Genomic DNA, 26757 nt, shown 5'->3' with positions numbered 1-26757 from the left:
AAAACTAAATTATATTATGGGAAAATCAGTTTGTCATTAAAAGTCATTGTGCTTTTGAAATTATTTCCATGAAGTGCTAATTCATTTCCTCAAGATAAAGTTCTGAGATGTTTGATCTTTTTAGATGTTGTAATGAGATAATGAAGGAACAGTAAGCTTTGGGGTTGATTTGTGATTAATGTGGGGTCTGCAATGACTTCATTTTACTATGTTTGCATCAAAAATGAAATATTTTCCAGGAGAGGCATGTGTGACAAAATTAAAAGATTTGCAACCTTTATGTAACTTGCTTTGTGCTCCAGAGGAAAAAAATATTTCTGCTTCAGCCAGTTTGGGCTCAATCTCTCACCTAAAAGTGTATGGGAATCTGCTGTATACTGCCCCTGTATTTAGAATTCAAGAATGGTCAAGCTGTAATCCTCCTTACTCACAACCTTCCAATCCAGTAGTATGCTGGTAAATATTTAACACTTGGTTCAATTGGCATGGCCGTTGACACACTTGCCACAGAATTGATTGGTGTACCAGGTGTGGTAGGTTAGCTCCACTTTCAGTCACACAAAATTCCCAAAAATTTAACAAGTGGCTTTCACAAGCTGGTACAAGTTGAGTTGGAAATACCACTGCTCCTATCTCCTCGTGATTTGTTTGCCTCCATTGTCAACCAGTAGTATAAGTGGGTTGAAGACTGTCTAATGACAGCCTCTGGTTTAAATCTAACAATCCTCATCCACTGTGTTTCTATAATTCTCAGGCAAGCAGCTACTTCACAATCTAAGCAATCTCCCTCAGTAAGCATTTAATAGAAATGAAGACAGCTGCAAAAGATGGTGGGGAGTGGTGGAAAAAATTGGGGCACTCAGAAGCATCCTCCTTAATTTAAGTAAGGAGATGGAGCATTTATTTAGCATAATTGAGGACACCAGTCATAGTAATGTTACGTTTATTAATTAATTGGTTAGGAAAAGCTCAGCCATTGAATAGTGCGGGACTGATGTTGAAAGGCAAAGAATATTGGGGAAATGAAGGAAGATAGAGCTGTCTATGAGAGCCTGCTGCCCCCACATGTCTTGGAAGATATTACGGCATTGTGTTGCCAGTGCTGGAAGTCAAGAGACCTGCCAATGTCAGGTTCTTTGCATGAAAGGTAAGACTGTTATGTTTTGTTTTGCTTCTGGCAGTAAAAACGTCTTGGGTTATCTGCAGCTGGGAACCAGACATTTTAGCCATTTGACTGCACGTTGCTCAGAGATCTTCCATTTATGGCAATACGAGATGAGCCCGACTTCTAGTGACTTTATGGCCCTGCTGTTAGTTTGATAAGAGGATTGATGTGGTTTGCCATATAAGCTTCTCCCTGATTTTTTAAACTTCCTGGCTAGCCTATAGGCCCAGTCTCCTGTTAGACTGCTACCCAGATTAGCTCCCCAGCCCAGACAGGTGCTCCATCTGTTGAAGCAGTCTTCCTTTATGTGTACAGATTATATATTACTATTATATCTAATTTGTATTCTAGGCCATTTAAAGTAGCAACAGTCAAATAAAATGCAGGTATTCAAAATGAGATAATAGAAATTATTACTGGAATATTTTCTCAAAAATCTTGGCTTAAAAGAAAGCCTTCTTTCCAGAAAGGGAAAAGGTTGGATGATAAATACAGTTTAGAGAAATTGCATTTCACAGACTGTCTATGCCATCTTTTTTGTTGCTCCTCCTCTATAACATCACTGCTGAGTTTTCTTTGGTCTCACTGTCCCAAATGCATCCTCTCTCTCCCTATCAAAACCGACCACTGCAGTAATATCACACTACCCCAACAATTAAACAAAACCTCCAGGAACAAGTGCAGTATACCATCACAGGAAGATGGTAATTAAGTAAATTTAGGGATAGGCTAGCATTCGGTTGTTGTTTATCCACTTTTAGAAGCTCATTGCTAGGGGGATGGGGAAGAGCACCTATTTCAACTTTGGAAGAGCCATAACAAGTAGTTTTGACCACAGTTGGCTTGGTTGATTGGTTTAGGACAGGGTCAGCAACCTTAAACACTCAAAGAGTCACAAAGGTCCTAACCAGAAGCCCATGTTTAATCCTGGAGCTGACTGGAAGTCCGGCTCCCCCATCATAGTCTCCTCCTAGCACGGAGTCCTTTTTCCTCTACCGACTGGAAGTCGTTCCCCCACTATAGTCTCCTCCTAGTGTGGCATCCTTTTTCCTCTACCTGTCCTAACCAAAAGCCCTATCAATCAGCAACAGGGAGCAGCAGCAGAGGGATGAAAGAGCCACATGCGGCTCCAGAGCCGCGGGTTGCTGACCCCTGGTTTAGGATAAGAGAGCTGTTGAAGCACAAGACCATATCCCAGATCCTGAGAATTAAACATCCCTCAGTATTGAGCCCGATTACCCAGGCGCAGCTTTTCCTTCGAGAGCGCCACCTAGCCTCCGGCTCTAGTAGCTATGATTTGCCCCCAGCAGCATGCAAGGAAAGGGGTGTGTAGGTCGTGGGCCTGGAGAACGAACTCTCTTAAGAAGCAGCCCGAAGGTGTTTTAGTTTTGAGCTCCGGGCTTAGCAAAACACGCGCACAAAGTCCAAAGCAACCCGCTCGGCCGAGCCAAGTGCCAGATCCAAAAACGGAGTTGCTCGAGAGCTATGAAAAATCACTGCAGAAACGGCAGCGCACCAGATACGGGAGCGATTACATTGGGCAGGCAGGAGAGACGGGAAACCTCCGGCTTCGCTCGCAGGCTCTTCCCACTCTTCCTCCGCCCTCCCGCATGTGGCAAGGGCCTCTGCTCCTCTCCAAGACGAGGGGGTCCTCCTCTCCTCTTCGGCTCCTTCTCTCCGGCCGCTGCTTCCAGGCGTTGCCGGATGACGGGCAGTTGAGGATCCGAGGCGGCGAGAGCTCTGCTACTTCCTACTACTTACTTACGCGGGGAAAGCGATCTGGAGCGCTTCTTCACTCTTTCTCTTTCCTTCTTTCTTTCCGCGGTTGGAGAGGAGTTGATTTTTCACCAGGCGCCTTTCTCCGTGTCACCTCCCTTCCCCCCCTCATTTCTCTGTAGTCGTTGCAAAGAGAAAGGAAAAAAAAAACCAAACAAAAACAGCGAATCTAGAGGCGTCGGGAGTGGGATCTCGAGCGTTGCCCTGCCTCCTGGAGCCGGGGGGCGGGGGGTGTTAGGGGCTCGTTCGGTTGAGCCTTCGGATTCCTCCAGCTTTTCTGCCCCCCTCGTCGTCGCACACGTACGAGAAGGCTGGCTTTCCATCAATATCACAGCCACGCGTTTCGTGGAAGTGAGGAGGGGGGGAACCCTCCTCTCTTCCGAGAAGGGGGAAAAAAAAGAGTTTCCCCCCCCTCCCCCCTCTGTGAGCGGACTGTGGTCGGCGCTAGGTGGTGGTGGAGCAGCAAAAGGAGAACTTCGGGCGGATCTGCCGTGTGGAAAAGATCGGCTTTCCTTGCAAAACTTTGTTTAAGAGCTGCCTTTCCCTCGCCTTCCGCCGATCGCAGTTTCTGCTCCACTATGTAAAAGGAAGCGCAGCTACGGCATCCTTCTCTCGAGACGCGGCCCATTCCGCCCTCCAGGGTAAGGGGATTTTCTAAAATATCCTTTATTAATTTAAGAACGTTTAAACCGCCGCCGCAGGAGAAACAGAAAACTGGGGGGTCCGTCTTGGTTGAATAGCTGACGTTCCTCCCTCTGCACCACCAACTCTCCTCCTGATTCCTTGAGGATTTCTAAACCGGGGCGGGGATGGAAGGAAGCTCCTGTTAGCTCTATCTAGACATGCTTTTATTTATTATAATAATGCACCGCTTCTGAGAGATGAAATGTGCCTGCCTAATGGGAAGTTTCATTTCGAACGAAGGCTTTCCCATCAAGTGTATCTCTAAAGCCAATATATGTTTATCCTGCTTCTTTTTATATTTTATCCTCCCCAAACCTATGAAGTTAGAGGACTGCTTTGACCAATACTTTATATGGAAAAACAGGCTACTTACGCCCTCTTCCATTGACCTCATCAATTTGAACTTGCTATGGGGGGGAGGGGAGGAAACGGGCAGAGGGACCGTGGGAATGGGGGTCACTAAAGCACTGTTGCTGTCTGATTTCTTTCTCCAGATACCCAGATTGTGAGAAGGTGCTGCCATTTCCTCCAGTCGTGATGCTAATCCGAAAAGTCTTGCTCTTCCTTCAGTGCTGCTGGCCTTCTTTGTTGCTTCATTGGATGCTCCATCCTATGTGGGGCTTCATTCAGGTAATGGAAGAATTGGTTCCCCCCCCCCACCCTCTTTCCCTTGCCAGGGTGCATTTCTCAGGCTTAGTCATTGACTGAGTTCCCAATGCAGCCTCAACTTCTGCAGAAAAGTGCTTTGGAAACTGTTAATGAAATTACTTTGGCAGCAAAATATCTGAATTGTTTCGGAAGGAAGGTGCAAAAGTGTCTGTTGATAGTCAGTAAATTCAGTTATTTCCATTCTGCAGGTAGGACTAATAAGGGTAGAGAGAACCCCAGAACAGCTGTTATATGATTTTAGCAATGTTGTGCTATTGTAGTTTCGTCCACAGATCCCTTGCTTTCAACTCTTTTTTAAATTGCACCATTGGCATCAGGCTGTTAATTTTAGAGGTGTCACAAGTTTCATGTTTGTCAGTACAACTGAATGTGGCTATTACTTTGAAAGCCATAGGTTTTGGAGATAACTATAAAAGGAGAAATAATTATTTCTCAAAATAATCATTGATTGGGTTCAGAATATTTGATGTTGAAGTGCTTGGTGTTTTTATTAGTTTGATTGTTAGTTTTCAAGTGATTTGTTCCACATATCTTCCATCACTGCACTTAAGACTTTGTGACTTAATATGTCAGAGAAAGTAGGATTTTGAATACTAGTTTTGATGCTACAAACAAGTGTCTAAACCTAAGGTAAGATTCTCAGTCTTGTACTTTCAGAGAAGGATCTGCTCCTTTGAGGAGCAGATTTGCAACTATTGCAGCAAGCTTGGATGATATGACTGAGCACAGATGAGAGTATCCTGTAGCTACTTTCACATATTTCCATTCTGGAATTTGCACCCCTCTCCTTCCAGTAACACTGTTGTTTGGACTGTGGTGTTGGTAGCGGAAGCACTGGAAATCATTCTAGTATGTGTCTTTGGCAGTGAAGATAGCTGTACTTTCTCTCTGCTAACTTGTTCCTTGGTGTCTTAAATTGCCCTTCTATTTGCTGCTTTGCATTTGAATGGGAAAGACCAATGTTAAAGTTTCAGGTTTGCCACAGTCATATGTAATTTGGTTTTGTTGATTATAATCCAATTTGTTTTCATATAAAGAGCAATGAGGAATGCATATGTACATCCCATTTTTGCACAGCAGTTCAAGAGAGCATGTGCAGTGATCCCTCCTCTTATTTATCCCCACACAGCAGCCCACAGATAGATTGAATTGAGAGAGGGCACCTAACCCAAAGATGCCTAGTGAATTTCTGTGGCTGAAGTTGGTTGCCGCCTGGGTCTTCCTGCTCCTAATCTAAACACTCTTTTAGGCTAATGGGAATTTGTCTTAATTTAAAGGAAAAGTAATTAGTAGTATGAATCCTAATTAGATTTATTCAGATGTAATTGTCATTGAGCCCAGTGACACTTTCAACTAAATATGATTAGGCTTGCTGCGTATGTGGAGTTAAAGTACCAATTGCGATTCTAGGCACACTTGTCTAAAAATAAGATGAATTGAATTAGATTTATTTGCAAAGGATAGTATAAAGATATAAAGAGAAGGGAAGAGGGCTCAGGAAGAATGGAAATGATAATCAGACCTAGAACTGCCATCAGAAGAGATTTTCTAATATTTCAATTGAAGTTTTGAGTGAAGTGGTGGAGTTGCTTTTCATGTTAGGGAAGTGTTTCTGAACAGAGTTTTAAGTCTGGAAAATTTCTGTGTTGATTCAGGTTATATTTTATTTGACCTAGAAAGTTCTAAATATTTTAAAGTTTGCAATGTTCAAAAAGAGAGTATGGTTAGAAGTTTAACTTCTGATAAATTATATGAATCTCCTATCTAATCATTTTGGTATTTGGTCTTAACTAATCTGTATATTTAATAGCAAAATATTTAATAATAGAACTAAGATAAATTAGATGCTATATGTGGGTAGTGTTACTTAGGGAAGCTCCCATAACAAGAAAAATTTAACTAACTGTATCACATATCTTTTACAGTCCAGTGATGCTGTTTTCAAATAAATATGTATCTATAAAGCCACTTCTGGCATTCTCCCATTGATTTTAGGCTCTGGATATATAATTCTAATATATGTTGCATGGATCCATACATAGATAGTATTATATTGTCTTTATTTATGAACAGTGCTTGTACATTTGTTTTAAATTGTATTCCTGGATGTCCTTCACATTTTATGATAAATATTCATTGTTAATCCTCCATAGTACTATTTTTATTGCATTATCCCAAATTTTCTAAACAAAATCCAAACCTCAAAAACTATAGCATTGGTTGCCTCACTGAAAAGGATGCAAGTTACAATATGCAAGGGGTCCAAGTCTTTTCCAGCATATTTAAATGCTCAATGCTCTTGAGCTTAGTACCTATAAAATGCAGTTTGTTCATTTGGAGAAGGACTTCATCCTTGATTGTGTAGACAGAAAGAGGACTTTCTAAGACTTATGACAGTAGTGACAGTGGGTACAAAACAAGGTTTTCCAAATAGCCTAGTTTTATTAGCATTTTGGCACAAGATCTGATGCAACTATAAATTGAATGCAGACTGAGTCAGCTTTGTCAGCTTTGTCTGGTTTCAATTTGCCATGCAGTTTGGCCTTGACTTTTATATGTGGTGATGACTAGTGATCATTATAAATACATATAGGATAACAGCAAAGGCTGCTGTTATGCTGACAGTGTTTAATTCTTAATAACACCAGCAATATTAAAGTAGCTAGCTGTTCAGAAATGAATCTGTTAGTAAGTAGATACCAATAATCTATTTCAGGCAGCAGCAGTATAGCCCAATTAATTAGAGTTGATTCTTTGCTTATAATCTGGCTTGGTCTTGATGGGGTCACTTGATAACTTGAGTACTTAGAGGACATAGAAAACTAAGTTTTGCTCTTATAAATGTGGCAGACTGTACATGTTAATATTTAAATTATTTGGTTTAACTTTCTCTCTGTTGATCTTTAGTTCTATCAGTTGTCCAACTGCTAAATAAGATTCTCACTTTCTTGCCTGTGATGCTTTAGAATCTGGGTGGTTAAATTAGCTTACATAATTGAAAACTGGGCATGTTTACAAAGCAAATATAATTATAAGAAAATAACTGCTTTTTTAAACCAACTACCCTTCAATCAATCATTAAAACTTACATAAGCAACTGTTATATAAGCTTTGTAGGTAATACACATTATACAAAATAATATATTGAATTAGGTAGTAAAAGCAAAGCATTTTGAAGTACAAAATACGGGACAGTATCTATTTTTATTTGCTTTTGTGCTTCTCAAAGTACACACGGAGATGTATATTTTTCTTGTTATCAAGAAAACTGTGGTGAAATATTTGTATCAACAGGAGTCAAACTCGGCTCACAGGACCCTTTAGTGTTATGCAAAAATATTAATGGAATAACTTTAATGGGAATATATACATGGGCTTGCCTTTATATTATGCCTGGAAGAAAAGTGTTTGCATTAGATTTGTGAAATGTTGTGATTTTATCAGCATAAGCAATTTTTTTATTCATATTGGATTATCAAAATAAAATTAACCACCATACAACATGAGTTTGTGAACTAGATTCCTGTAGAATCTAAATGACGGATTATCCCACCAGAGGTTAAAAAAAAAATGCTATAGTACTATCTTTCAGATCAGCGATATATAGAATTGTGCGATATTCTTGATGTTCCACTTGAATAAGATACACTTTGATTAAAAAGAGAGTCAAGGACTGAATGCTGGCTCTACCCTTTCTATGGTGAATCTCCAAAAGATTTCTGTTCCCTTTTGCTGAATGCTAGGAGCCACCATGCTTTATAAAATTGAAAATATCTATATATTTTAAAATTTAACTGAGCATGTGTTGCTTCTCCTTCCCTTGTTTACTGCTCTATACTGTTGCTCTTTTGATGCAAACTTCATAATCAAGAACATATTTGTTATTCGGCAAATTAAAAACATTAGAAATATTAGACACTTTAAAATATGATATCCTCACAGTTAGTGACAAATAAATATGGTATTTCCTGTTCGTTCATATCAGTTGAAAATTCATTTAAGACTATCAGCAGGGAAAACCTGCAGTATATAATTTCTGTTATAGATACAATAATATGAAAAGAACAACAGGGGGCAGAGAATGAGTTTCATGCTTCATTTTTAGGTAAAATGTAGCTCCATTGCCTTGGAATTGTAAGAAGGCATAACAGAGAATTTGAACCAGTGCTAAGTTTGATGAGGTCTTGGACAAGATGCATTGGTAGACTCTTCCAATGCTACATAGCAAAACCTAACAGATAGAAATCAGTAGTGTTAAGTAGTCATGTAATGGGTGATGGTGAAGATGGATGATGGTATTCCGTAATTCAGTTTTGCCTAAATTCTGTGGTGCTGTTACCATTTCAATCTTATAGATGACTGAATTGGAGTAGGCAATTCAATACTTTTCAGTGTTGGTACATTCCTACAAAAATGGGCTGCAATAGCCATCAATTATGGAGACTGGGAGCAATGATTCAAAAGATACAAAAGCAGCAGTTCATCTTCCCTACCCACCATTAAACTATATCATAAATTTACACAGATGATGGATCTGTGGGATCTGTTTGGATCATGTACTGGGATCATGTACTGGGCCTATGCTATTGCAGAGAGGCCGAAAGCATCCACTTCCATTAAAAAAACACACTTCCTTGTTACTTTGAAATCCATTGAGCTTCTCAAATTTCCCTTGTAGTCACAAGAAGTATGGAAGAAACGTTTCCTTTTTATTTATAATAACCATAATATATCAACTGACTCCAGACTGTCTCTTCTGGCCAAATGTATCTCTCGTGTCACATATTTGGCCAGTCAAGAAGGGCTGCAAGAGTCCCTACCTTTTATGATTCAAAGAGATGGTGCCCAAGACCGGGATGTGCTTTTTGGTGGCAACCCCTGTGTTTTGGAATACCCTTCTCCTGAGAAATACCTATCTCCTTGTTGATGTGCTGTAAAGCTCCAAAGGCTATCTTGATCTGAACTGTCTTGGCTGCTTTGATAAGAGTTTTTAAAACTAATATTTCTCTATAAACTCTGTTTGGAGTTAATGTGTAAATTTTTATTTGTTGGTTCTAGTGAGAACAACCAATATTCTGTAGAATGGGATAACATATAAACTGGTGTACAAATGACTAAAAATTGTTTATGATTTAGAACAAGAGAGGACTAAATGCATTCCCCAACATTCAAAAATTATGCTGCTCAAGTTTGATTTCCAAAAGGACAGATTTCAATCCCTTTCTGTTAGTCTGTTTCTTCCCCCTCTCTCCATCTCTGTATATATGTGATACAACACTGCTCCCATCTCCATTTTGAAAGAGGTCTAATAGCTGAATTCATGGTGGTTTTTAACATTCTTGAAAGGCTTTTTGATTTTACAATAAGAATCAGGGGGGTGGGGAGCTTTGTAAATAAGGGGAAATATATGAAACAAGCAGATTCTGCAAATAGTAGGAAGAATTAGATAGACTTGAAGAAAGTTCTGAAGGAAACTGCAATAGTTATAAGTTGGCACTTGTAAGTTATAAGTTGGCCATTTTAGTCTAAGCCAGGGCTGTCAAACTCCTGGCCCATGGGCTGGATGCATCACGTGCTGGCCACGCCCACGCACAGTTTAGCGAAGGGGAAAAAAGTTCGGATACGTCACGTGATGACATGAGTTTGACACCCCTGGTCTAATCTGATCAGAACTGGTCCTTATCTACAGATAATGAGAGAATGTCTCTATAAAGAATTCAGATGTTATAAATCTTCAAAAAAACCAATATGCAAGATAATGTAACCTTGCTTTCATATTTAATTATATGAATATTAGTTAAATGAATGTTTCTATCCAAGGGCCATTTTCCTTTCTGGATATTATCTTTTTATTATCATCATCATGTTAATTCTCTTCAGCTTGTTGCTTCTTTAGTTGGGATATTTTGGCTCAACAAAATGGAAATCTGGCGGAAAATTTCCAGGCTTAAGACTGAAAATAGCCTGAATTCTTTCTGGAAAAAAACTATGCTAGTTGGGAGGGAAGTAAAATGGAAATAGAAACACTTTCCCTCTCCAAACCATTCTAACCTTAAAACCCCATTTAGGCAATACCCAAGTGTAATAATAATCTCTATTTACAATGCCTTTTTACTACTACACCATTTTTGATAGTTACTGAAATCAACTGTACACAACCACATGTTGTCAATTACCCATTATAAATGAAAGCATGCTATTAATCTGTTAAGTCATTGCTTGGGATTTGACACCCAAAACATAGAGGATATTTACCATTGAGGAAATGTGTGTGTGTAGCGGGTAGTATAGCATTAAAAGTAAAGGTCATTTCCTTGCTAATAATTTATAGCATCTTCTACTGCCACCAAGCAAATACTGAAAAAATACAGAAGCTGGTCTCATAATTATAATAGTGAAGTGGTGGCTGTATGATGCTATACGATATTATAAATCAGTAGTAAGGAAAAGGCCAGTCACCTGTAACTTGGGTTCAGTTCCTGCTGACTATTTATGACAGATTCAAATATGATATGATATGCAAGTCGAAGTAATCTTTACTGTTCTTATAACTCTTTATTCTGCTTTCAAGGCTATATTGAACATGGCTTTAAATGTGTCTTTGCATTTTAAATGCAAATTGTAGCTGCAGACTGAGATAATTATTAGGATTGTAGCAGACAGAGAGAAAGAGTAACAATGAATGAGCTTAACCCTTCCTCCCCTCACAAAAATGGCTCCTGGGACCTGCTACTGCACTGAAAGAAAATCCTTTGTTGATATGAAAGAGCTTTTTTACTTTAGCAACTAAAGCAAGTCCTTTTCCTCAGGACTGTAGCAGCTGATATTTGTGTCTTATAAAAAGTACATATAAAAGTACATAGTTGTGAAGATATAAAATATCTTCACAACTAGTTCAGACTGTGTACACAAGCAGAAAACAGTGAGCTAGGAGTGAAGGAAAGTGTTTTGGAGGTACGTGATTGAATACTGCTATTCTCTTTCCCTTAAATTCAAATTAGTTTCATGGCACAAGGTAATCCTAAAGCAAAAGAGTCTAAATTTTGTGGAAGAAGTATTGGGGGAATGAGAAAAGTCAAAAAGGTTGTTGCAATGGCTCAGTCATAGATACCATATTGACTTTTATGACCCCACTCTGCATTGTTTTTTACCACTTGCACTCACTCATCAGTTAAAAAATAGTGGCTTCTTTTTAAAACATCTTAAAATATTTGTTCTTTCTAGTACCATGTTTTCCCGAAAATAAGACCCCGTCTTATATTTTTTTGAACCCTGAAATAAACGCTTGCCATGCACTCAAAAGCCCGCTTGGGCTTATTATCAGGGGATGTCTTATTTTGGGGGAAACAGGGTATTAAATTTGTGCCACTGAAGTCTAGGATATTTTTTTTTACATGGTTCAAAACACTACTTTATTTTAGAGTTTAATTCAGGTAGGAATTGCCACTTGATTTTCTTTGTCATTCCTTCAACTGGTTTGTACAGTTGTACAATAAACTAATATAATGAACCCTGTTAATAATGATCTGTTATAGAATTTAATCTAAAAGAGGATTGCAGAGTGCAGGGGTTTTGTGAACAAGTTGAGAGAACTGTAGACCCATTGGGCGTGCAGCCTCAGATGCTGGCTGAGTTATTCTAATATATGATGAAATTGTAGATTACAGAATATCTGCCAAGGGTTCACTTTAAAGAAAAAAATGTCCCAAAGCCCTGGCCATTGTCATAGCTGTTCTAGTGTAACAGAATCCTCTTGAACATTAGAAAAATCGTGGTAACCCCTTTTGGACCCCCATAATTTATTAAAAGGCATAAGCACTCTGTACTGCAGTTCATGTCAACAGATGTGACAGGTGCTTATGCCTTCTAATAAAATGTGTGAACAGGCTACCAGGCTTCTCCTGGTTTTTGGCCTGATAGACTATTGACCTCTTCTCTTGTCCAACAATGTTTCCTGAACATTGCAAGTGAAAGAGTTAATTAGTCAATGCCAAAGATGCTAGGACAAAATGGTAATTGGTGGGAATGCAGACATCTGCCTCAGGATAGTCCCCTAAATCTGTCAAGAAGATGCAATAATTTTGAAAGAGGTGCCCACTTGGCTGTTTGCACCAAAGGACATGATTAAACATGCAGGAAAGCTCCATACGTGTGTCATTTAGTTTAGGGAGGAAAAGGATAGGGAGACCAAATTTGAAGGATGAAGGTCATGCACAATATGGAGGGGAAGACAGTTGTGGGTAAACATTCAAAATGGCTGAGTTCATTCAGCAAAGTGAAAGACAGGTTCTTCACATAAAACTTAGCAGTAATTAAACAGTAGATTTTGCCAGCACCACATGGCTACTAGTTTTAAAAGGAGTTAGGTAAATTGATAGAATAAGACTATGCACTAATATTCTCATAGTTACATATGACAGAAAGTAATATAAGTTGTTTATTTTTTATTTTTCCTTCTTTATTGCATTTTATATCTCTTAATACATTATATTGTTTCTATACAATGATATTTTACAATATTAAAGAGCTGCCCTGTGATGTAATGGGTGGACACATAAATGTAATTTAAAAAAAAAATAAAGTTAAGATTTTGTTAGTTGAATAATTTAGAGCAGTGTTTTTAAAGCATAGTCCTGGATCCCCTGGGAATCCAATAAGACCCTCTCAGTGATCTGCAAAATCAAAATTATTTGCTAAGTTGAAAAATAATACAACATTAAAATCCCAACAAATAATCATGAGAAGTGATAGTGGCAACAAAACTGTTAATTTTAATTTTTAATATGAAAATACAAATATAACCCAGATAAACAAAAGCTACTTAGGGATCCTCCAGAATATTTAAAAGTGAGAAGGTCCTGAGAGAAAAAGTTTAAGAAACATTGATTTAGAATATTAAATATAAACCCAACAGGAAATATTCTGTCAGTGTTAATTAGTTTAGGATATTGCTAAAACAACCATAAAATTATTAGACTTTTTATATGGGAAAACATAGTATTAAGAAAAACATTACTACATATTACTGCATAACTAAATAATTGTTGTATAATAAAGATTTCAGTGTTGACTGTTTAATGCATATTAGAGTCTATATAGAGAGAGAGAAAGTGAAGAAAAAATAAGGTAAACAAAATAAATTTATTGAAGATTAAATACCAAAAATTATTGAAGAAAAAGAAAAGGGGAAAATTTATTAGGTTTCTTTTTCTAAATACATCTGCTAATTTACCATATTGTAGACAATTAAACCCCTTTAAAAGTCAGAATGTGAGTAATTAGTTTTCACTTTCATTTCAACTTCATTTAAACAGAATTTTTGAAAGAGTGTGGTATTGGCCTTGATTGCTATTAGGTGGTTCCTGGTCACTTCACAAAGCACATTTATTTAAAATATTGTAATTCAGTGTTTACAGATAATCAAATTATATTGTCATCAGTTGATAACAATATGTTAAGCAAGACTATGTGAATCAGAATAAAGGAGTTCAGTCAGGATAAGTTGCAATGGAACAAGTTCAGTGTTATTTCCTCTGATAAGAAATGTCACCAAAACATCTAGAGAGCAGATTCTAATCAGTAACTAAACATATTCAGTTTTAAATAAAGAAGCCGGCATAGAGTTTTTTTCCACTGTTTAAAAATTAGCAGAAGCTAAATATCTATATAAGATTGTGGAGTTGGAAACAGTCACTTAGGCCATCAAATCCAATCACCATCTCAGTGCAGAAATCCATATTAAAGCTTCCCAGACAGATGGCTGTTTAGTCTCTTCTTAAACACAGTTGAAGTTACTCCACTACTTTTGGGGTAACTGGCTTCATTATTAAATTCTTCTCAATGGTTTCTTCTGACATCAGGTCAGAATCTGCCTTTTAAAAATCTAATATGATTACTCACTTTCTATTGCATTCTGTAACAAGAAAGAACAAACCTTGACATTTTGTGTGAGGTGATATGTACTGAGGTTATATGTAATAACCTGGTCTGCTACTAACTTCTATCTTTTTTTTATTTTGAAATCTTATTTGTATTCTTATCTACAAGTAATCCTTGGTTAACGGCCATTGGTTCAGTGATTGTTCAAAATCACAACGGCACTGAACAAGTGGTAGTTACACCTGGTCCCTGAAGTTATGGACATTTTAGTGCCCCCACAGTCACATGATCAAAATTCAGATGCTTGGCAGCTTGCTTGCACTTATGATCACAGGGGTATTTCAACTCTAACCTCTCCCCACATCTCTGCCCTTTTTGCCCCACTGCTGCCTAGTACTCCACTGGTCCTGCCGTCTAGCACAATGGGGGGTGGGAGATGATCATCACCATCAGGCATTTCTCCAAAAAGAGAAAAGGCCCTTGGTTAGAAACCAAAGCAGAGTATATGCTTCCAATGCTGTATACATATTCATTTAATATTCATATAATTAATTATGAATAACCAGGCAAGGTTATATTATATCATATGTATATTGCTCTTCTGGAAGATTTAACAGAATAACAGAGTTGGAAGGGACCTTGGAGCCTTTTACTACCGGTTCTGTGGGCGTGGCTTGGTGGGTGTGGCAGGGGAAGGATACTGTAAAATCTCCATTCCCTCCCCAATCCAGGGGAAGGATACTGCAAAATCCCCATTTCCTCCCAATCAGCTGGGACTTGGGAGGCAGAGAATAGATGGGGGTGGGGACAGTCAGAATTTCCACTACCGGTTCTCCAGAACTGGTCAGATACCTGCTGAAACCTACCTCTGGCTTGGAGATCTTCTAGTCCAACCCCCTGCTCATGCTTTATATTCTTTCATTGTCTATAGATAAGGACAAGTTCTGATCACCTTAGACTAAATTAGCTGTGCTTGTCTGTAACATTACAGAAGTTTACTTCAGGAGCTTTCTTCAAGGCTGTTTAGTCCTTCTTACTGCCTCTATAACCTGCTTGCTTATATTTGCCTTTATTAAGCAAGCTGACTCTAGAATGTTTATTCCTTTGCAATTTTAATCTAAAAACCTCAGAAAACCCAGTTATTGTCCAAATCTCTGCTTGTCATAGAAGATTATAATGGACTGTAGTGCTCTGACCTTTAAAATTTGTTTTTATTTATAAAAAGATAATATGTGGTTTTGTTTTCTTCATTTTTCCGAATTATATGACAATAAATATGCGGATTAGGAATGTCTCATTTACTTTAAAATATTTATCATCTGCTTCACTAAAAATATTTAAAACAGTTATTTTTTAACGTATTCTATCACTGGGGCTACATTTTATAGTTCATGCAGCGTAGGTGTAGGATCATATGGATCTCCCCCACCAAGGTTAGAAGAGAAGCCTGCTTTTAGGGAGGAAAATCAGGCCTTGGATTTGTCCTCCCAGATTCCTGCTTTAAGAGTGAAGAAACTTTTTGTATATGTTGTACTTTTTTCAGTCTGCATTATTTGTAGGGGACATAATACTGAAGTGATGGCATCACTAAAGATGTAAAGATTTTTAATTCATTTTTTTTTTATTTATAGGAGTTTGGATAAGGAATAGGGCAAAAAGAGTCTAGTCAAAATTTACACCTATTTCAACCTAAAAAAAAAAAAATCAAACATTCCCCCCCACCAAACTTCCCTACTGATAAATACTAATCTTAACAGCCCAGTTAGAGGGTGGGGGGAGTAGGATTTGGAGCTTCACAGTAAGTCCAGTTAAATATTTGGCCTTGCAAAATTGTACAGAAGATGTAAAATAATGTAAGAGTACTGTCAAGTATCTGAAAGTATGTCAGTAATATTTTGTATAGAACAGATACATCGTTTTCTCTTTTGTTTCAGAGTGCAGAGCAGAAAATAATAGGTTTAAATTTCAGAAAGCAGTTTGCAGTTGAATTGCCACTTAGCAATGGAACAAGTTACTCCCAAAGATGGGTGTGCATTGTTTTCATTGCAAGTTTCAAGCAGAAGCTAAAAAAATATTTATGCAGGATATCTATTCTTTCACACTTTTTTAGAGAGAAGGTAGGATCATCCATTGTAGAATAAGCCTATTGTAGAGATGGGGAAATTATTGTGAATTAGCTATGTCAACAGGGAATGTATGGTTGCAGACCCAGTGTTTGCTGAGTTGAGGTGAAGAAGAAAGTGTTGGAGTTGGAAAAGATGAAGGAGACTGTAGATGTTGGAGTAAAAAGAGAAAGACAAGAAATGTGATGCTGGGCTATCTTTATCAGGCTTATACTAAGAAACTTCCCTAGCCTTCTGTTACTTGGCTTTGAATCAACCGATTATCCAGTCAGCGAATAGAGGTGGCTCCTCAAGCTGTAATGTCAATAGGGAGAAAAGAGCCAGAATCTATACAAGTAAGATGTGGCCTCCATAACCAGAGCTGAAACTGGAGGTCCTTTTGAAACAGTTGATGAGACAGCAGCAGTAAAAGACTCAAGCTGCTGCTTCCAACATGATTTAGTCTTTCCTTAAACCAAAGAGCCTGTTGTTTTTAACAGCTGTCACCAGGTTCTCTACATCTGTGTTTCTCAACCTCAGCAGCTTCAAGATGTGTGGAACAACTCCTAGAATTCCTCAGCCACATCTACAAGTTCATGCATGTTAAAGTTGCTAAGGTTGAGAAACACTGGTCTACACACCATTGAAGAGTTAGTTACTATTTGCTTTTGGATTATGCTATTTAGCTTGCCATCTTTCTGTCTACAATGGTCTCTATTACACCTTCAATTTTATGTGTAGTATGATGGGGTTCTTTGCTGTAAATGATCATTGTTTAGTTATAATACTGAGGTATGGTTAAAATTAGCCATGAAACACCTGAGATGGGTTATGTGGCTTGTTCCTGTTTTTTTGAATCCTGCTTAACAGATGAGTAGCATTGGCAGTATTCAAACAATCCTTCAGAGTTCTTGAGGGCTCCCTAATGAAATGGCCTTTTTTATTTACCTTAAGAGAAGGGCTGGCACACTCTTTATGAATAAATTTGGTTTCTCGAAGTTTAGTAATAGGTTTCAACATGCAGTTTTAAAGCACTGAAGATTTCTTACATGTAGAGTTTCAAGTTTCTTTGTAGTTCAGCTAAGCCTGCCATTAAAAAAATTGCCTACTTTCCCTCAGGTACTTAAGATATAAAATGCTACCTCCAAGGGATCAAAGGAAAAATACTTTAAATTCCTTCATCTGGCCATGTGATGATTTGCATTGTGCCAGTGTACTGGTAGATTTCTTAGGTGGTTTTTTTCTTTTTTTCCTCCTTGAATAGAGGAGTGTACAGCTTTATGTATAATTTTGTTGCTGTTAGAGTGAAATCAAAGAAATCATAATGATTCCTTTTCAACAGATTAATATTATATAGTAATAATTTTTTGTTGTTAGTTGCGAAGTCGTATCTGACCCATTGTGACCCCATGGACCACGTTCCTCCAGGCCTTCCTGTCCTCTACCATCCCCCAGAGTCCCTTTAAGCTCACGCTGACTGTTTCAGTGACTCTGTCCAGCCACCTAATTCTCTGCTGTCCCTTCTTCTTTTGCCCTCAATCATTCCCAGCATTAGGCTCTTCTCCAGTGAGTCCTTCCTTCTCATTAGTTGGCCAAAGTATGTGAGTTTCATCTTCAGGATTTGGCCTTCTAAAGAGCAGTCAGGGTTGATCTCCTCTAGGACTGACTGGTTTGATCGCTTTGCAGTCCAAGGGACTCACAGGAGTTTCTCCAGCACCATAGTTCAAAGGCCTCAATTCTTTGGACTCAGCCTTTCTTATGATCCAACTTTCACAGCCATACATTGCAACTGGGAAAACCATAGCCTTGACTATATGCACTTTTGTTGGCAAGGTGATGTGTCTGTTTTTTAGTATGCTGTCTAGCTTTGCCATAGCTTTCCTCCCCAGGAGCAAGCGTTTTTTAATTTCTTGGCTGTAGTCCCCATCTGCGGTGATCTTGGAGCCCAGGAAAATAAAATCTGTCACTACCTCCATTTCTTCCCCATCTATTTGCCAGGAATTGAGAGGGCCGGGAGCCATGATCATAGTTTTCTTAATGTTGAGTTTCAAGCCAGTTTTTGCACTCTTCTCCTTCACTCGCATCAGAAGGCTTTTTAATTCCTCTTCACTTTCTTCCATTAGAGTGATATTATCTGCATATCTGAGGTTGTTGATATTTCTCCCGGTAATCTTAATTCCAACTTGTGATTCATCTAGTCCCATCTTTCTCATGATGTGCTCTGCATATAAGTTAAATAGGTAGGACGACAGTATACAGCCTAGCCAAACTCTTTTCTCAATTTTGAACCAATCAGTGGTTCTGTGTCCAGTTCTCACTGTTGCTTCTTGACCCGCATATAGGCTTCTCAAGAGACAAATAAGATGGTCTGGTACTCCCATCTCTTTGAGAACTTGCCACTATTTGTTGTGATCTACACAATCAAAGGCTTTAGCATAGTCAATGAAGCAGAAGTAGATGTTTTTCTGGAACTTCCTAGCTTTGTCCATGATCCAGCGTATGTTGGCAATTTGATCTCTAGCCTCTTCGAAATCCTGCCTGTACTTCTGGTAATTCTCGGTCCACATATTGCTGAGCCTAGCATGTAGGATTTTGAGCATAACTTTGCTAGCATGTGAAATGAGTGCAATGGTGCGATAGTTTGAGCATTCTTTGGCATTGCCCTTCTTTGGAATTGGAATGTAAACTGACCTTTTCCAATGCTGTGGCCACTGTTGAGTTTTCCAAATTTGCTTGCATATTGAGTATAGCAATTTAACTGCATCGACTTTTAAGATTTTGAATAGCTCAGCTGGAATACTGTCACCTCCACTAGCTTTGTTGTTGCTCAGACTTTCTAAGGCTCATTTTTTTTTTTTAAATTTGATTTATATGCTGTCCTTCTCCGGAGACTCAGGGCGGCTTACAATGCGCTAAGCAATAGCCTTCATTCTTTTGTATATTTATACAAAGTCATCTTGCCCCCACAACTGGGTCCTCAATTTACCTACCTTAGAAAGGATGGAAGGCCGAGTCAACCTTGAGCCTTGGCGAGATTTGACTTCACATTCGAGGATGTCTGGTTCGAAGTCAGTGGCCACCCCATCTTGGTTATCAAGGATGTTAAGCTCGTTCTTGTGTAATTTTGCCACCTTTTCCTAATCTCTTCTGCCTCTGTTAGGTCCCTGCCATTTTGGTCCTTTATCATGCCCATCTTTGCATGAAACATTCCCTTCATATTTTCACTTTTCTTGAAGAGATCTCTGGTCCTCCCTATTCTATTGTTTTCTTCTATTTCTTTGCACTGTTCATTTAAGAAGGCATTCTTATCTCTTCTACTGTAGCTATTCTCTGGAATTCTGCATTCAATTGGGTGTACCTTTCTCTTTCTCCCTTGCCTTTTGCTTTCCTTCTTTCCTCAGCTATTTGCAAAGTTTCCTCTGACAGCCATTTTGCTTTCTTGCATTTGTTTTTCTTTGGGATGGTTTTAGTTGCTACCTCTTGTACAATGTTGCGAACCTCTGTCCATAGTTCGTCAAGCACTCTGTCTATCAGATCTAATTTCTTAAATCTATTTGTCATCTCTACTGTATATTCATCAGTGGCCTAGTGCTTTTCCCTACTTTCTTCAATTTAAACCTAAATTTTGCCACGAGAAGCTCATGATCTCAGCCACAGTCAGCTCCTGGTCTTGTTTTTACTGACTGTATAGAGCTTCTTCAACTTTGGCTGCAGAGCACATAGTCAATCTGATTTCTATTTTGACCATCTGGTGATGTCCATGTGTAGAGACGTCTCTTGGGTTGTTGGAAAAGAGTGTTTGTTATGACCATTGTATTCTCTTGACAAAATTCTACCAGCCTGTGCCTGCTTCATTTTGGATTCCAAGACCAAACTTTGCTGTTATTCCGGTTATCGTTTGACTTCCTACTTTAGCATTCCAAATCCCCATGATGATAAGGACATTATTTTTTGGTGTTAATTTCAAAAGGTGTTGTAGGTCTTCATAGAATCGGTCAACGTCAGCCTCTTCAGCACCAGTGATTGGACATAGACTTGATTACTGTGATATTGAATGGTTTGCCTTGGATTCGAACTGAGATCATTCTGTCATTTTGGGGATTGTATCCCAGTACTGCTTTTCCTACTCTTTTATTGATTATGAAGGCTACTCCATTTCTTCTGAGGGATTCTTGCCTGCAGTAGTATACCTGATGTTCATCTGAATTAAATTCACCCATTCCTGTCCATTTTAGTTCGCTGATTCCTAAGATGTCGATGTTCAATCTTGTCATCTCTTGTTTGACCACGTCCAGCTTGCCTTGATTCATGGATCCTACATTCCAGGTTCCTATGGAGTATAGGTCTTTACAGCATCGGACTTTCCTTTCACCACAGATACATCCACAGCTGAGTGTCCTTTCGGCTTTAACCCAGTCGCTTCACTCTTTCTGGCTCCACTAGTACTAGCCCTCTGCTCTTCCCCAGTAGAATATTCTGACCTGAGAAGCTCATCTTCCAACGTCATATCTTTTTGCCTTTTGGTACTGTCCATGGGGTTTTCATGGCAAAGATACTGAAGTGGGTTGCCATTTCCTTCTTCAGTGGATCACGTTTTGTCAGAGCTCTCTGCTATGACCTGTCTCTCTTGGGTGGCCCTGCACGGTATAGCTCATAGCTTCATTGCACTGCACAAACCCCTTTGCTGCGACAAGGCAGTGATCCCTGAAGGCATTAGTAATCATATAATGAGCTAAATAAAATAACCATGAAAATAATTGCTAATATCATTTTTCATGTTTTCTGATTTTGGTTTAAATCAGGGGTCTTCAAACTTGGCAGCTTTAAGACCTGTGGACTTCAACTCTCAGAATTCTCCAGCATAGCATAGCTGGCTGAAGAATTCTGGGAGCTGAAGTCCACAAGTCTTAAAGCTGCCAAGTTTGAAGACCTTTGGTCTAAATGGAGCTGATACGTATTTATGTGTCTAATTTCCTATTGAGTCATGCATTAGTTTCACACTTCAGTTTAGTAACATACTAATCATAGTATTTGGCAAAACATAAACTTTAGCAGATTTTCATAAACTACTTTAGATATTGATTGTAATGATCCTCACATAATCCTAGACACGTTGATTCAAAAGTATTTTATTTCAATTTAATGAGTTTTACTCCCTGCAATGCAATTAAGATCCATTTTCAGAGATTTTATGAATGTGCATCATGCTTCTTGCCTCACTTTCAGGAAGCAAGGCTGAAAGTTGTATACCCATTGTGGTTCTCTTTGTGTTGTCATTGCCTTTTCCCAAGAGTGATGATTGACAACAGCCTTCTCAGAGTGGTATCCTTCTAATGTGTTTTGGCTGTGAGTTTGGAGAGGGCTCCGTACCTAGAAAGGGTAAATAAACCTACCAGCAATGAAATCAACACTAATCAGCTGTACGTCTTGTGAATATATTATTTATATATGCAAATATATACAGTACGTACAAACAAGCAATATAAAATTAAGGCTGTATAGGAATAGATTCTGGAGTTCTGCCATAAATTTGTCATCTGACTTACAAAATGTCAGTTGATTCATGGTGGGAATTTTGGTTAATTTATTAGTGAAAATATATAGTATGGGGAAAGCATTTTTCATTTCTTTTTAGGTGATATATGAATGTGCTACACCAAACATTGTTTAGGAGAAATAGTGGTGACTAAGAAGCAACTCTTCTGTCTTTAAAATAGGACCTGCGGTTAATTTTTATGTACATTAAAATGTATTTTTTTAAACTTATTGTATATACTTGTAGATAAGCCAAGAATTTTAGGTGCCAAAATACATCCCAAAAGATGGTTTTGGCATATCCGCAGATAGGCTTACTTGCTAGTTATTTTTATATATGTATGTATGTATGTATGTATGTATGTATGTATGTACTTGCGGGACCGCCTTCTGCCACCGATAGCCTCCCACCGTCCAGTACGCTCCCACAGAGAGGGACTCCTCAGGGTGCCGTTGGCCAGGCAATGTCGGCTGGCGACCCCCAGGGGGAGGGCCTTCTCTGTGGCAGCCCCCGCCCTCTGGAACGATTTGCCCCCGGAGATAAGAAGGATATCGGATCTTCGGGTCTTTCGCCAAGCCCTGAAAACTCTTCTTTTTCAGCAAGCAGGGCTGGCGTGAACCCCGCCCCCCTTTTTTAGTTTTTAATGGTTATTAATTGTTTAGTTTTAATTTGTTAATGGGTTTTAATTCGCACTGTTTTAATTCGGGCCAAAGTATATAATTCTTTTAATTAATTTTAAATTTTGTATTGTTATGTATTTTAGTTTTGGCTGTGCACCGCCCTGAGTCCACTAGGAGAAGGGCGGTATATAAATTGAATAAATAATAATAATAATAATGTGTATGTCTATCTGTCTCTCTCTCTCTCTCTCTCTCTCTCTCTCTCTCTCTCTCTCTCTCTCTCTCTCTCTCTGTATAGTAAAGGTACCCATATATCCCTACATACTTGTGGATAAGCCCATCTGTGAATAAGCAGACCCTCCAATTTTTAACCAAACTACCATGAAAAATATATCAATTTATCTGTGGGTGGTTCATTTTTCATGATATTTTTGTTAAAAATTCAAGGGTTAGTTTATTGATTATGTATTGATTATGTATTATTTAGGTATACAGGTAGTCCTCAAGTTACAGCAGTATTATTTTTGGTCTGGAAGTTACTGAAATGTGTATGGAAGTTGTGGGAGTTCTAGGCTATCCGGCTTCAGGCTTGGGTACAGCACGGAGACGGCATTGGTCGCATTGGTGGATGATCTCTGGAGGGCTCGGGACAGGGGTTGTTCCTCTGTTCTGGTCCTGTTAGACCTCTCAGCGGCTTTTGATACCATCGACCATGGTATCATGCTGCGCCGGCTGGAGGGACTGGGGGTGGGAGGCACCGTGCTGCGGTGGTTCTCCTCCTATCTCTCTGACCGGTTGCAGTCTGTGTTGGCAGGGGGGCAGAGGTCGACCTCGAGGCGCCTTGCTTGCGGGGTGCCGCAAGGGTCGGTCCTCTCGCCGCTCCTGTTCAACATTTATGTGAAGCCGCTGGGTGAGATCATCCGTGGTTTTGGGGTGCGATGCCATCTGTACGCTGATGACACTCAGCTGTACATTTCCACCCCAGACCACCCCAATGATGCCCTCGAAGTGATGTCCCAGTGTCTGGAGGCTGTGTGGGTCTGGATTGGGAGAAACAGGCTTCGACTCAATCCTTCCAAGACCGAGTGGCTGTGGATGCCAGCGTCCCGGTATAGCCAGCTGGTGCCATCGCTGGCTATTGGGGGCGAGTCACTGACCCCCACAGAGGGGGCTCGCAACTTGGGCGTCCTCCTGGACACACGGCTGTCTTTAGAAGAGCATATGACGGCCATGGCCAGGGGGGCTTTTTATCAGGTTCGCCTGATACGCCAGTTACGCCCCTTTCTGGATCGGGACTCCTTGTGCACAGTCACTCATGCCTTGGTTACGTCACGCCTAGACTACTGTAACGCTCTCTACATGGGGCTCCCCCTGAGGAGCACCCGGAGGCTCCAGCTGGTGCAGAATGCGGCCGCGCGGGTGATTATGGGAGTGACGTGGCGCTCCCACGTAACACCTCTCCTGCGCGAGCTGCATTGGCTCCCGGTGGTCTTCCGGGTGCGCTTTAAGGTGTTGGTTCTCATCTTTAAAGCGCTCCATGGCTTAGGGCCAGGGTATTTGCGAGACCTCCTGCTGCTACCGATAACCTCCCACCGGCCAATATGCTCTCACAGAGAGGGCCTCCTCGGGGTGCCGTCGGTCAGGCAATGTCGGCTGGCGGCCCCCAGGGGGCGAGCCTTCTCTGTGGGGGCACCCGCCCTGTGGAATGAGCTGCCTCCTGGAATACGATTGATCCCGGACCTCCGGACCTTCCGTAAAGCCCTGAAGACGTTTTTATTTCATCAAGCCGGCCTAGCCTAAATGGTTTTTAATTGGGATTTTAAATTTTATGGATTTGGGGTTTTAAATTGGGTAGCCAATGATTTAATTCTTTTAATTATCTTAACTTTTGCATTTGTATGTTTTTTAATTTTGGCTGTTCACCGCCCTGAGTCCCTTCTGGGAGAAGGGCGGTATACAAATTAAATTATTATTAATAATAATAATAATAATAATAATAATAATAATAATAATAATAATAATAATAATAATATAAGAATGTTGAAAGCATTACAGTGGCTTTCTATTAGCTATTGAACAAGTAGTCCTGCTTATGGTATATACGATTCTAAACAACCAAGACCAGGATAGCTGACATATGACCTACCCTGATATACACAGGTAGTCACTCCAATTGGAACCAGGATTATCACTGGTCAGCAATGCAATTGTAAAGCACAATGCCATGTGACTGCATTGCTTACTGACACCAATCCTGGCAGTTCTGATTGCTGTTGTAACCCTAAAATATGGGAAGAGTTGGGAGTCCCAGGTAAGAACCACAGGGATGCTGCTGCCAGGAGGGTGGGCAGGCATTGGGAAGGCTGGTGCAGGCCATGTGCACACTTCACTGGATGAGTCAAGCCAATGGTCTGAAAATTTTTAATTTGAATTACTCCTTATATCAGAAGATTAGATTTGATGCCTAATGACCTAATCCAGTGCCACGATTTTATGAATTGTATGAATCTGTGACTATTGAACATGGTTCAATATTCTATAGCTCACAAGAGACCATGACAGTTCAATTCCCTGATTCCTGATCAGGGAAGAATTCCCTGCATGGAAGAATTCATTGTACTCTAGATAGTTCCCTTCCTCCCTTTTTCATGCTGTTATTTCAATCTTTGGTCAAGATAATGCTCTTAGGTTCTTATTTTGGGGTTGTTCTTATTAGCTGTTTATATAAAGCATAGACTTGCATTGCATTTGGATCCAACGAGTGTTCACAAATGCTTTGGCTGTACTTCAGGATGAGGGATATTTGCTTTCAACGGTTGCTACTCCAGCCACACCTACATCATCATCATCTTCATCATCATCTAAATCTTTGGAGGACTTAGCCGCTGCAGGGAAACCTCCATCGTTATTAAATCTACAAAATATGCTGCAGGCAATGTACGAGGTGATGACAAAAAATCAAGAAGATATTTCCAAAAATTTAGAGGACTTAACGTCAGACCTTAAAGGGGAGCTGGGAGCTGTTAGAAACGATATCAAAATGTTGAATGAGAGACTGGAAGGTGTTCAGGGGGTGTTGACACAACAGGAGAGTAAAGTTCAAGATGTAGAGAAGAGAGTGGGACGATGTGAGGAGAGACTGGATGGAAATGAAAGAGAGCAGCTCTCGGTGAACAGGGCCCTGGAAGAAGAAATTATATTTCTTGAAATGGAAATGTCTGCCTTCTACTTGAGGATACAAAATGTGGTGGAAGAACGGGGGGAGCCTTTAAGAGATATTGTAGCGAATATTTTGGCTGGGATTCTGGAGATAACTAAGAAAGATGTCCTGAGAGATATAGACGACGTTTTCCGTGTATTTACAAGCTACGCTAGGAGGCAGAGACTTCCAACAGAGGTTCATGTTAGACTATCAAAAAAAGCTCTTAGGGAAGAAGTGATTTTGAAGTCCAGAGACAAAACGGTGACATATAAGGACAAACGATTGATAATATTGAAGCAACTCCCCAGACGGGTACGGGAAATATTGGCTTTGGTCTTTGTGGATGCGCAAAAGGCCTTTGATCGAGTGAGTTGGAGTTTTTTAGTGGGTTTATTACAATGTATGCAATTCGGGGAAAGATTTATTCAGGCAATTCGTTCAATTTATTCGAAACAGTCTGCTAAGATTCTAATTAATGGAGATGTTTCTGAACAAATCTGCATTGAGAAAGGAACTAGACAGGGGTGCCCGCTTTCTCCGTTGCTATTTATTTTAACATTAGAACCTTTATTGAGGGAAATTAGGCGTAATTCGGGGATAAAAGGATTGCATATTAAAAACCAACAATATAAGGTACAAGCATACGCTGATGACCTAGTATTTATATTGGAAGACCCCATTTTATCGGGTCCAAATTTGATTAATGAATTAGGAAAATATGGAAATGTAGCGGGTTTAAAAGTAAATAAGGAAAAAACTAAGGTTATTACTAAAAATTTGACAATAATGCAGGGGAAGGAATTAGAAGCGAATTTGGGATTCCAAATTGTCAATAAATTACGATACCTAGGTATTAGATTATCAGCTAAATGCACAACAATTAAAGAAGATAATTATTTGAAATTACTCCAGCGAACAGAACAGGATTTAGAGAAATGGAAGAACCTTCAGACGTCTTTACTAGGTAGGATCGTGATTACAAAATCCTATATCCTCCTAAAATGGACATATTTATTTTATACAGCACCAGCTAGATTAGACAATATTTTTTTCAAAAAGTTAAATCAATGTGTTCTCAAATTTATCTGGCAAAATAAAAAGCCCAGAATTAAACTTAAAATGCT

General features: G+C 39.4%; 1 protein-coding gene across 1 annotated transcript in view; it reads left to right on the top strand.

Annotated features, from left to right (window-relative positions):
• The first annotated feature begins 4162 nt into the window (after positions 1 to 4162).
• The window catches only part of PRIMA1 (proline rich membrane anchor 1), a 73565-nt gene continuing 50970 nt past the window's right edge, over positions 4163 to 26757 (top strand). The window contains exon 1 of the mRNA XM_070941471.1: positions 4163 to 4255. Within this exon, the coding sequence (XP_070797572.1) occupies positions 4163 to 4255 (93 nt within the window). The remainder of the gene's footprint in view (positions 4256 to 26757) is intronic.

This window comes from Pituophis catenifer, unplaced genomic scaffold (genome assembly GCF_029215685.1).
Source record: "Pituophis catenifer annectens isolate HBS135680 unplaced genomic scaffold, rPitCat1.0.hap2 SCAF_1, whole genome shotgun sequence".
Classification (NCBI taxonomy): domain Eukaryota; kingdom Metazoa; phylum Chordata; class Lepidosauria; order Squamata; family Colubridae; genus Pituophis; species Pituophis catenifer.
The sequence above is the reverse complement of the archived record's forward strand: the minus strand, read 5'-3'. Positions and strand labels throughout refer to the sequence as shown.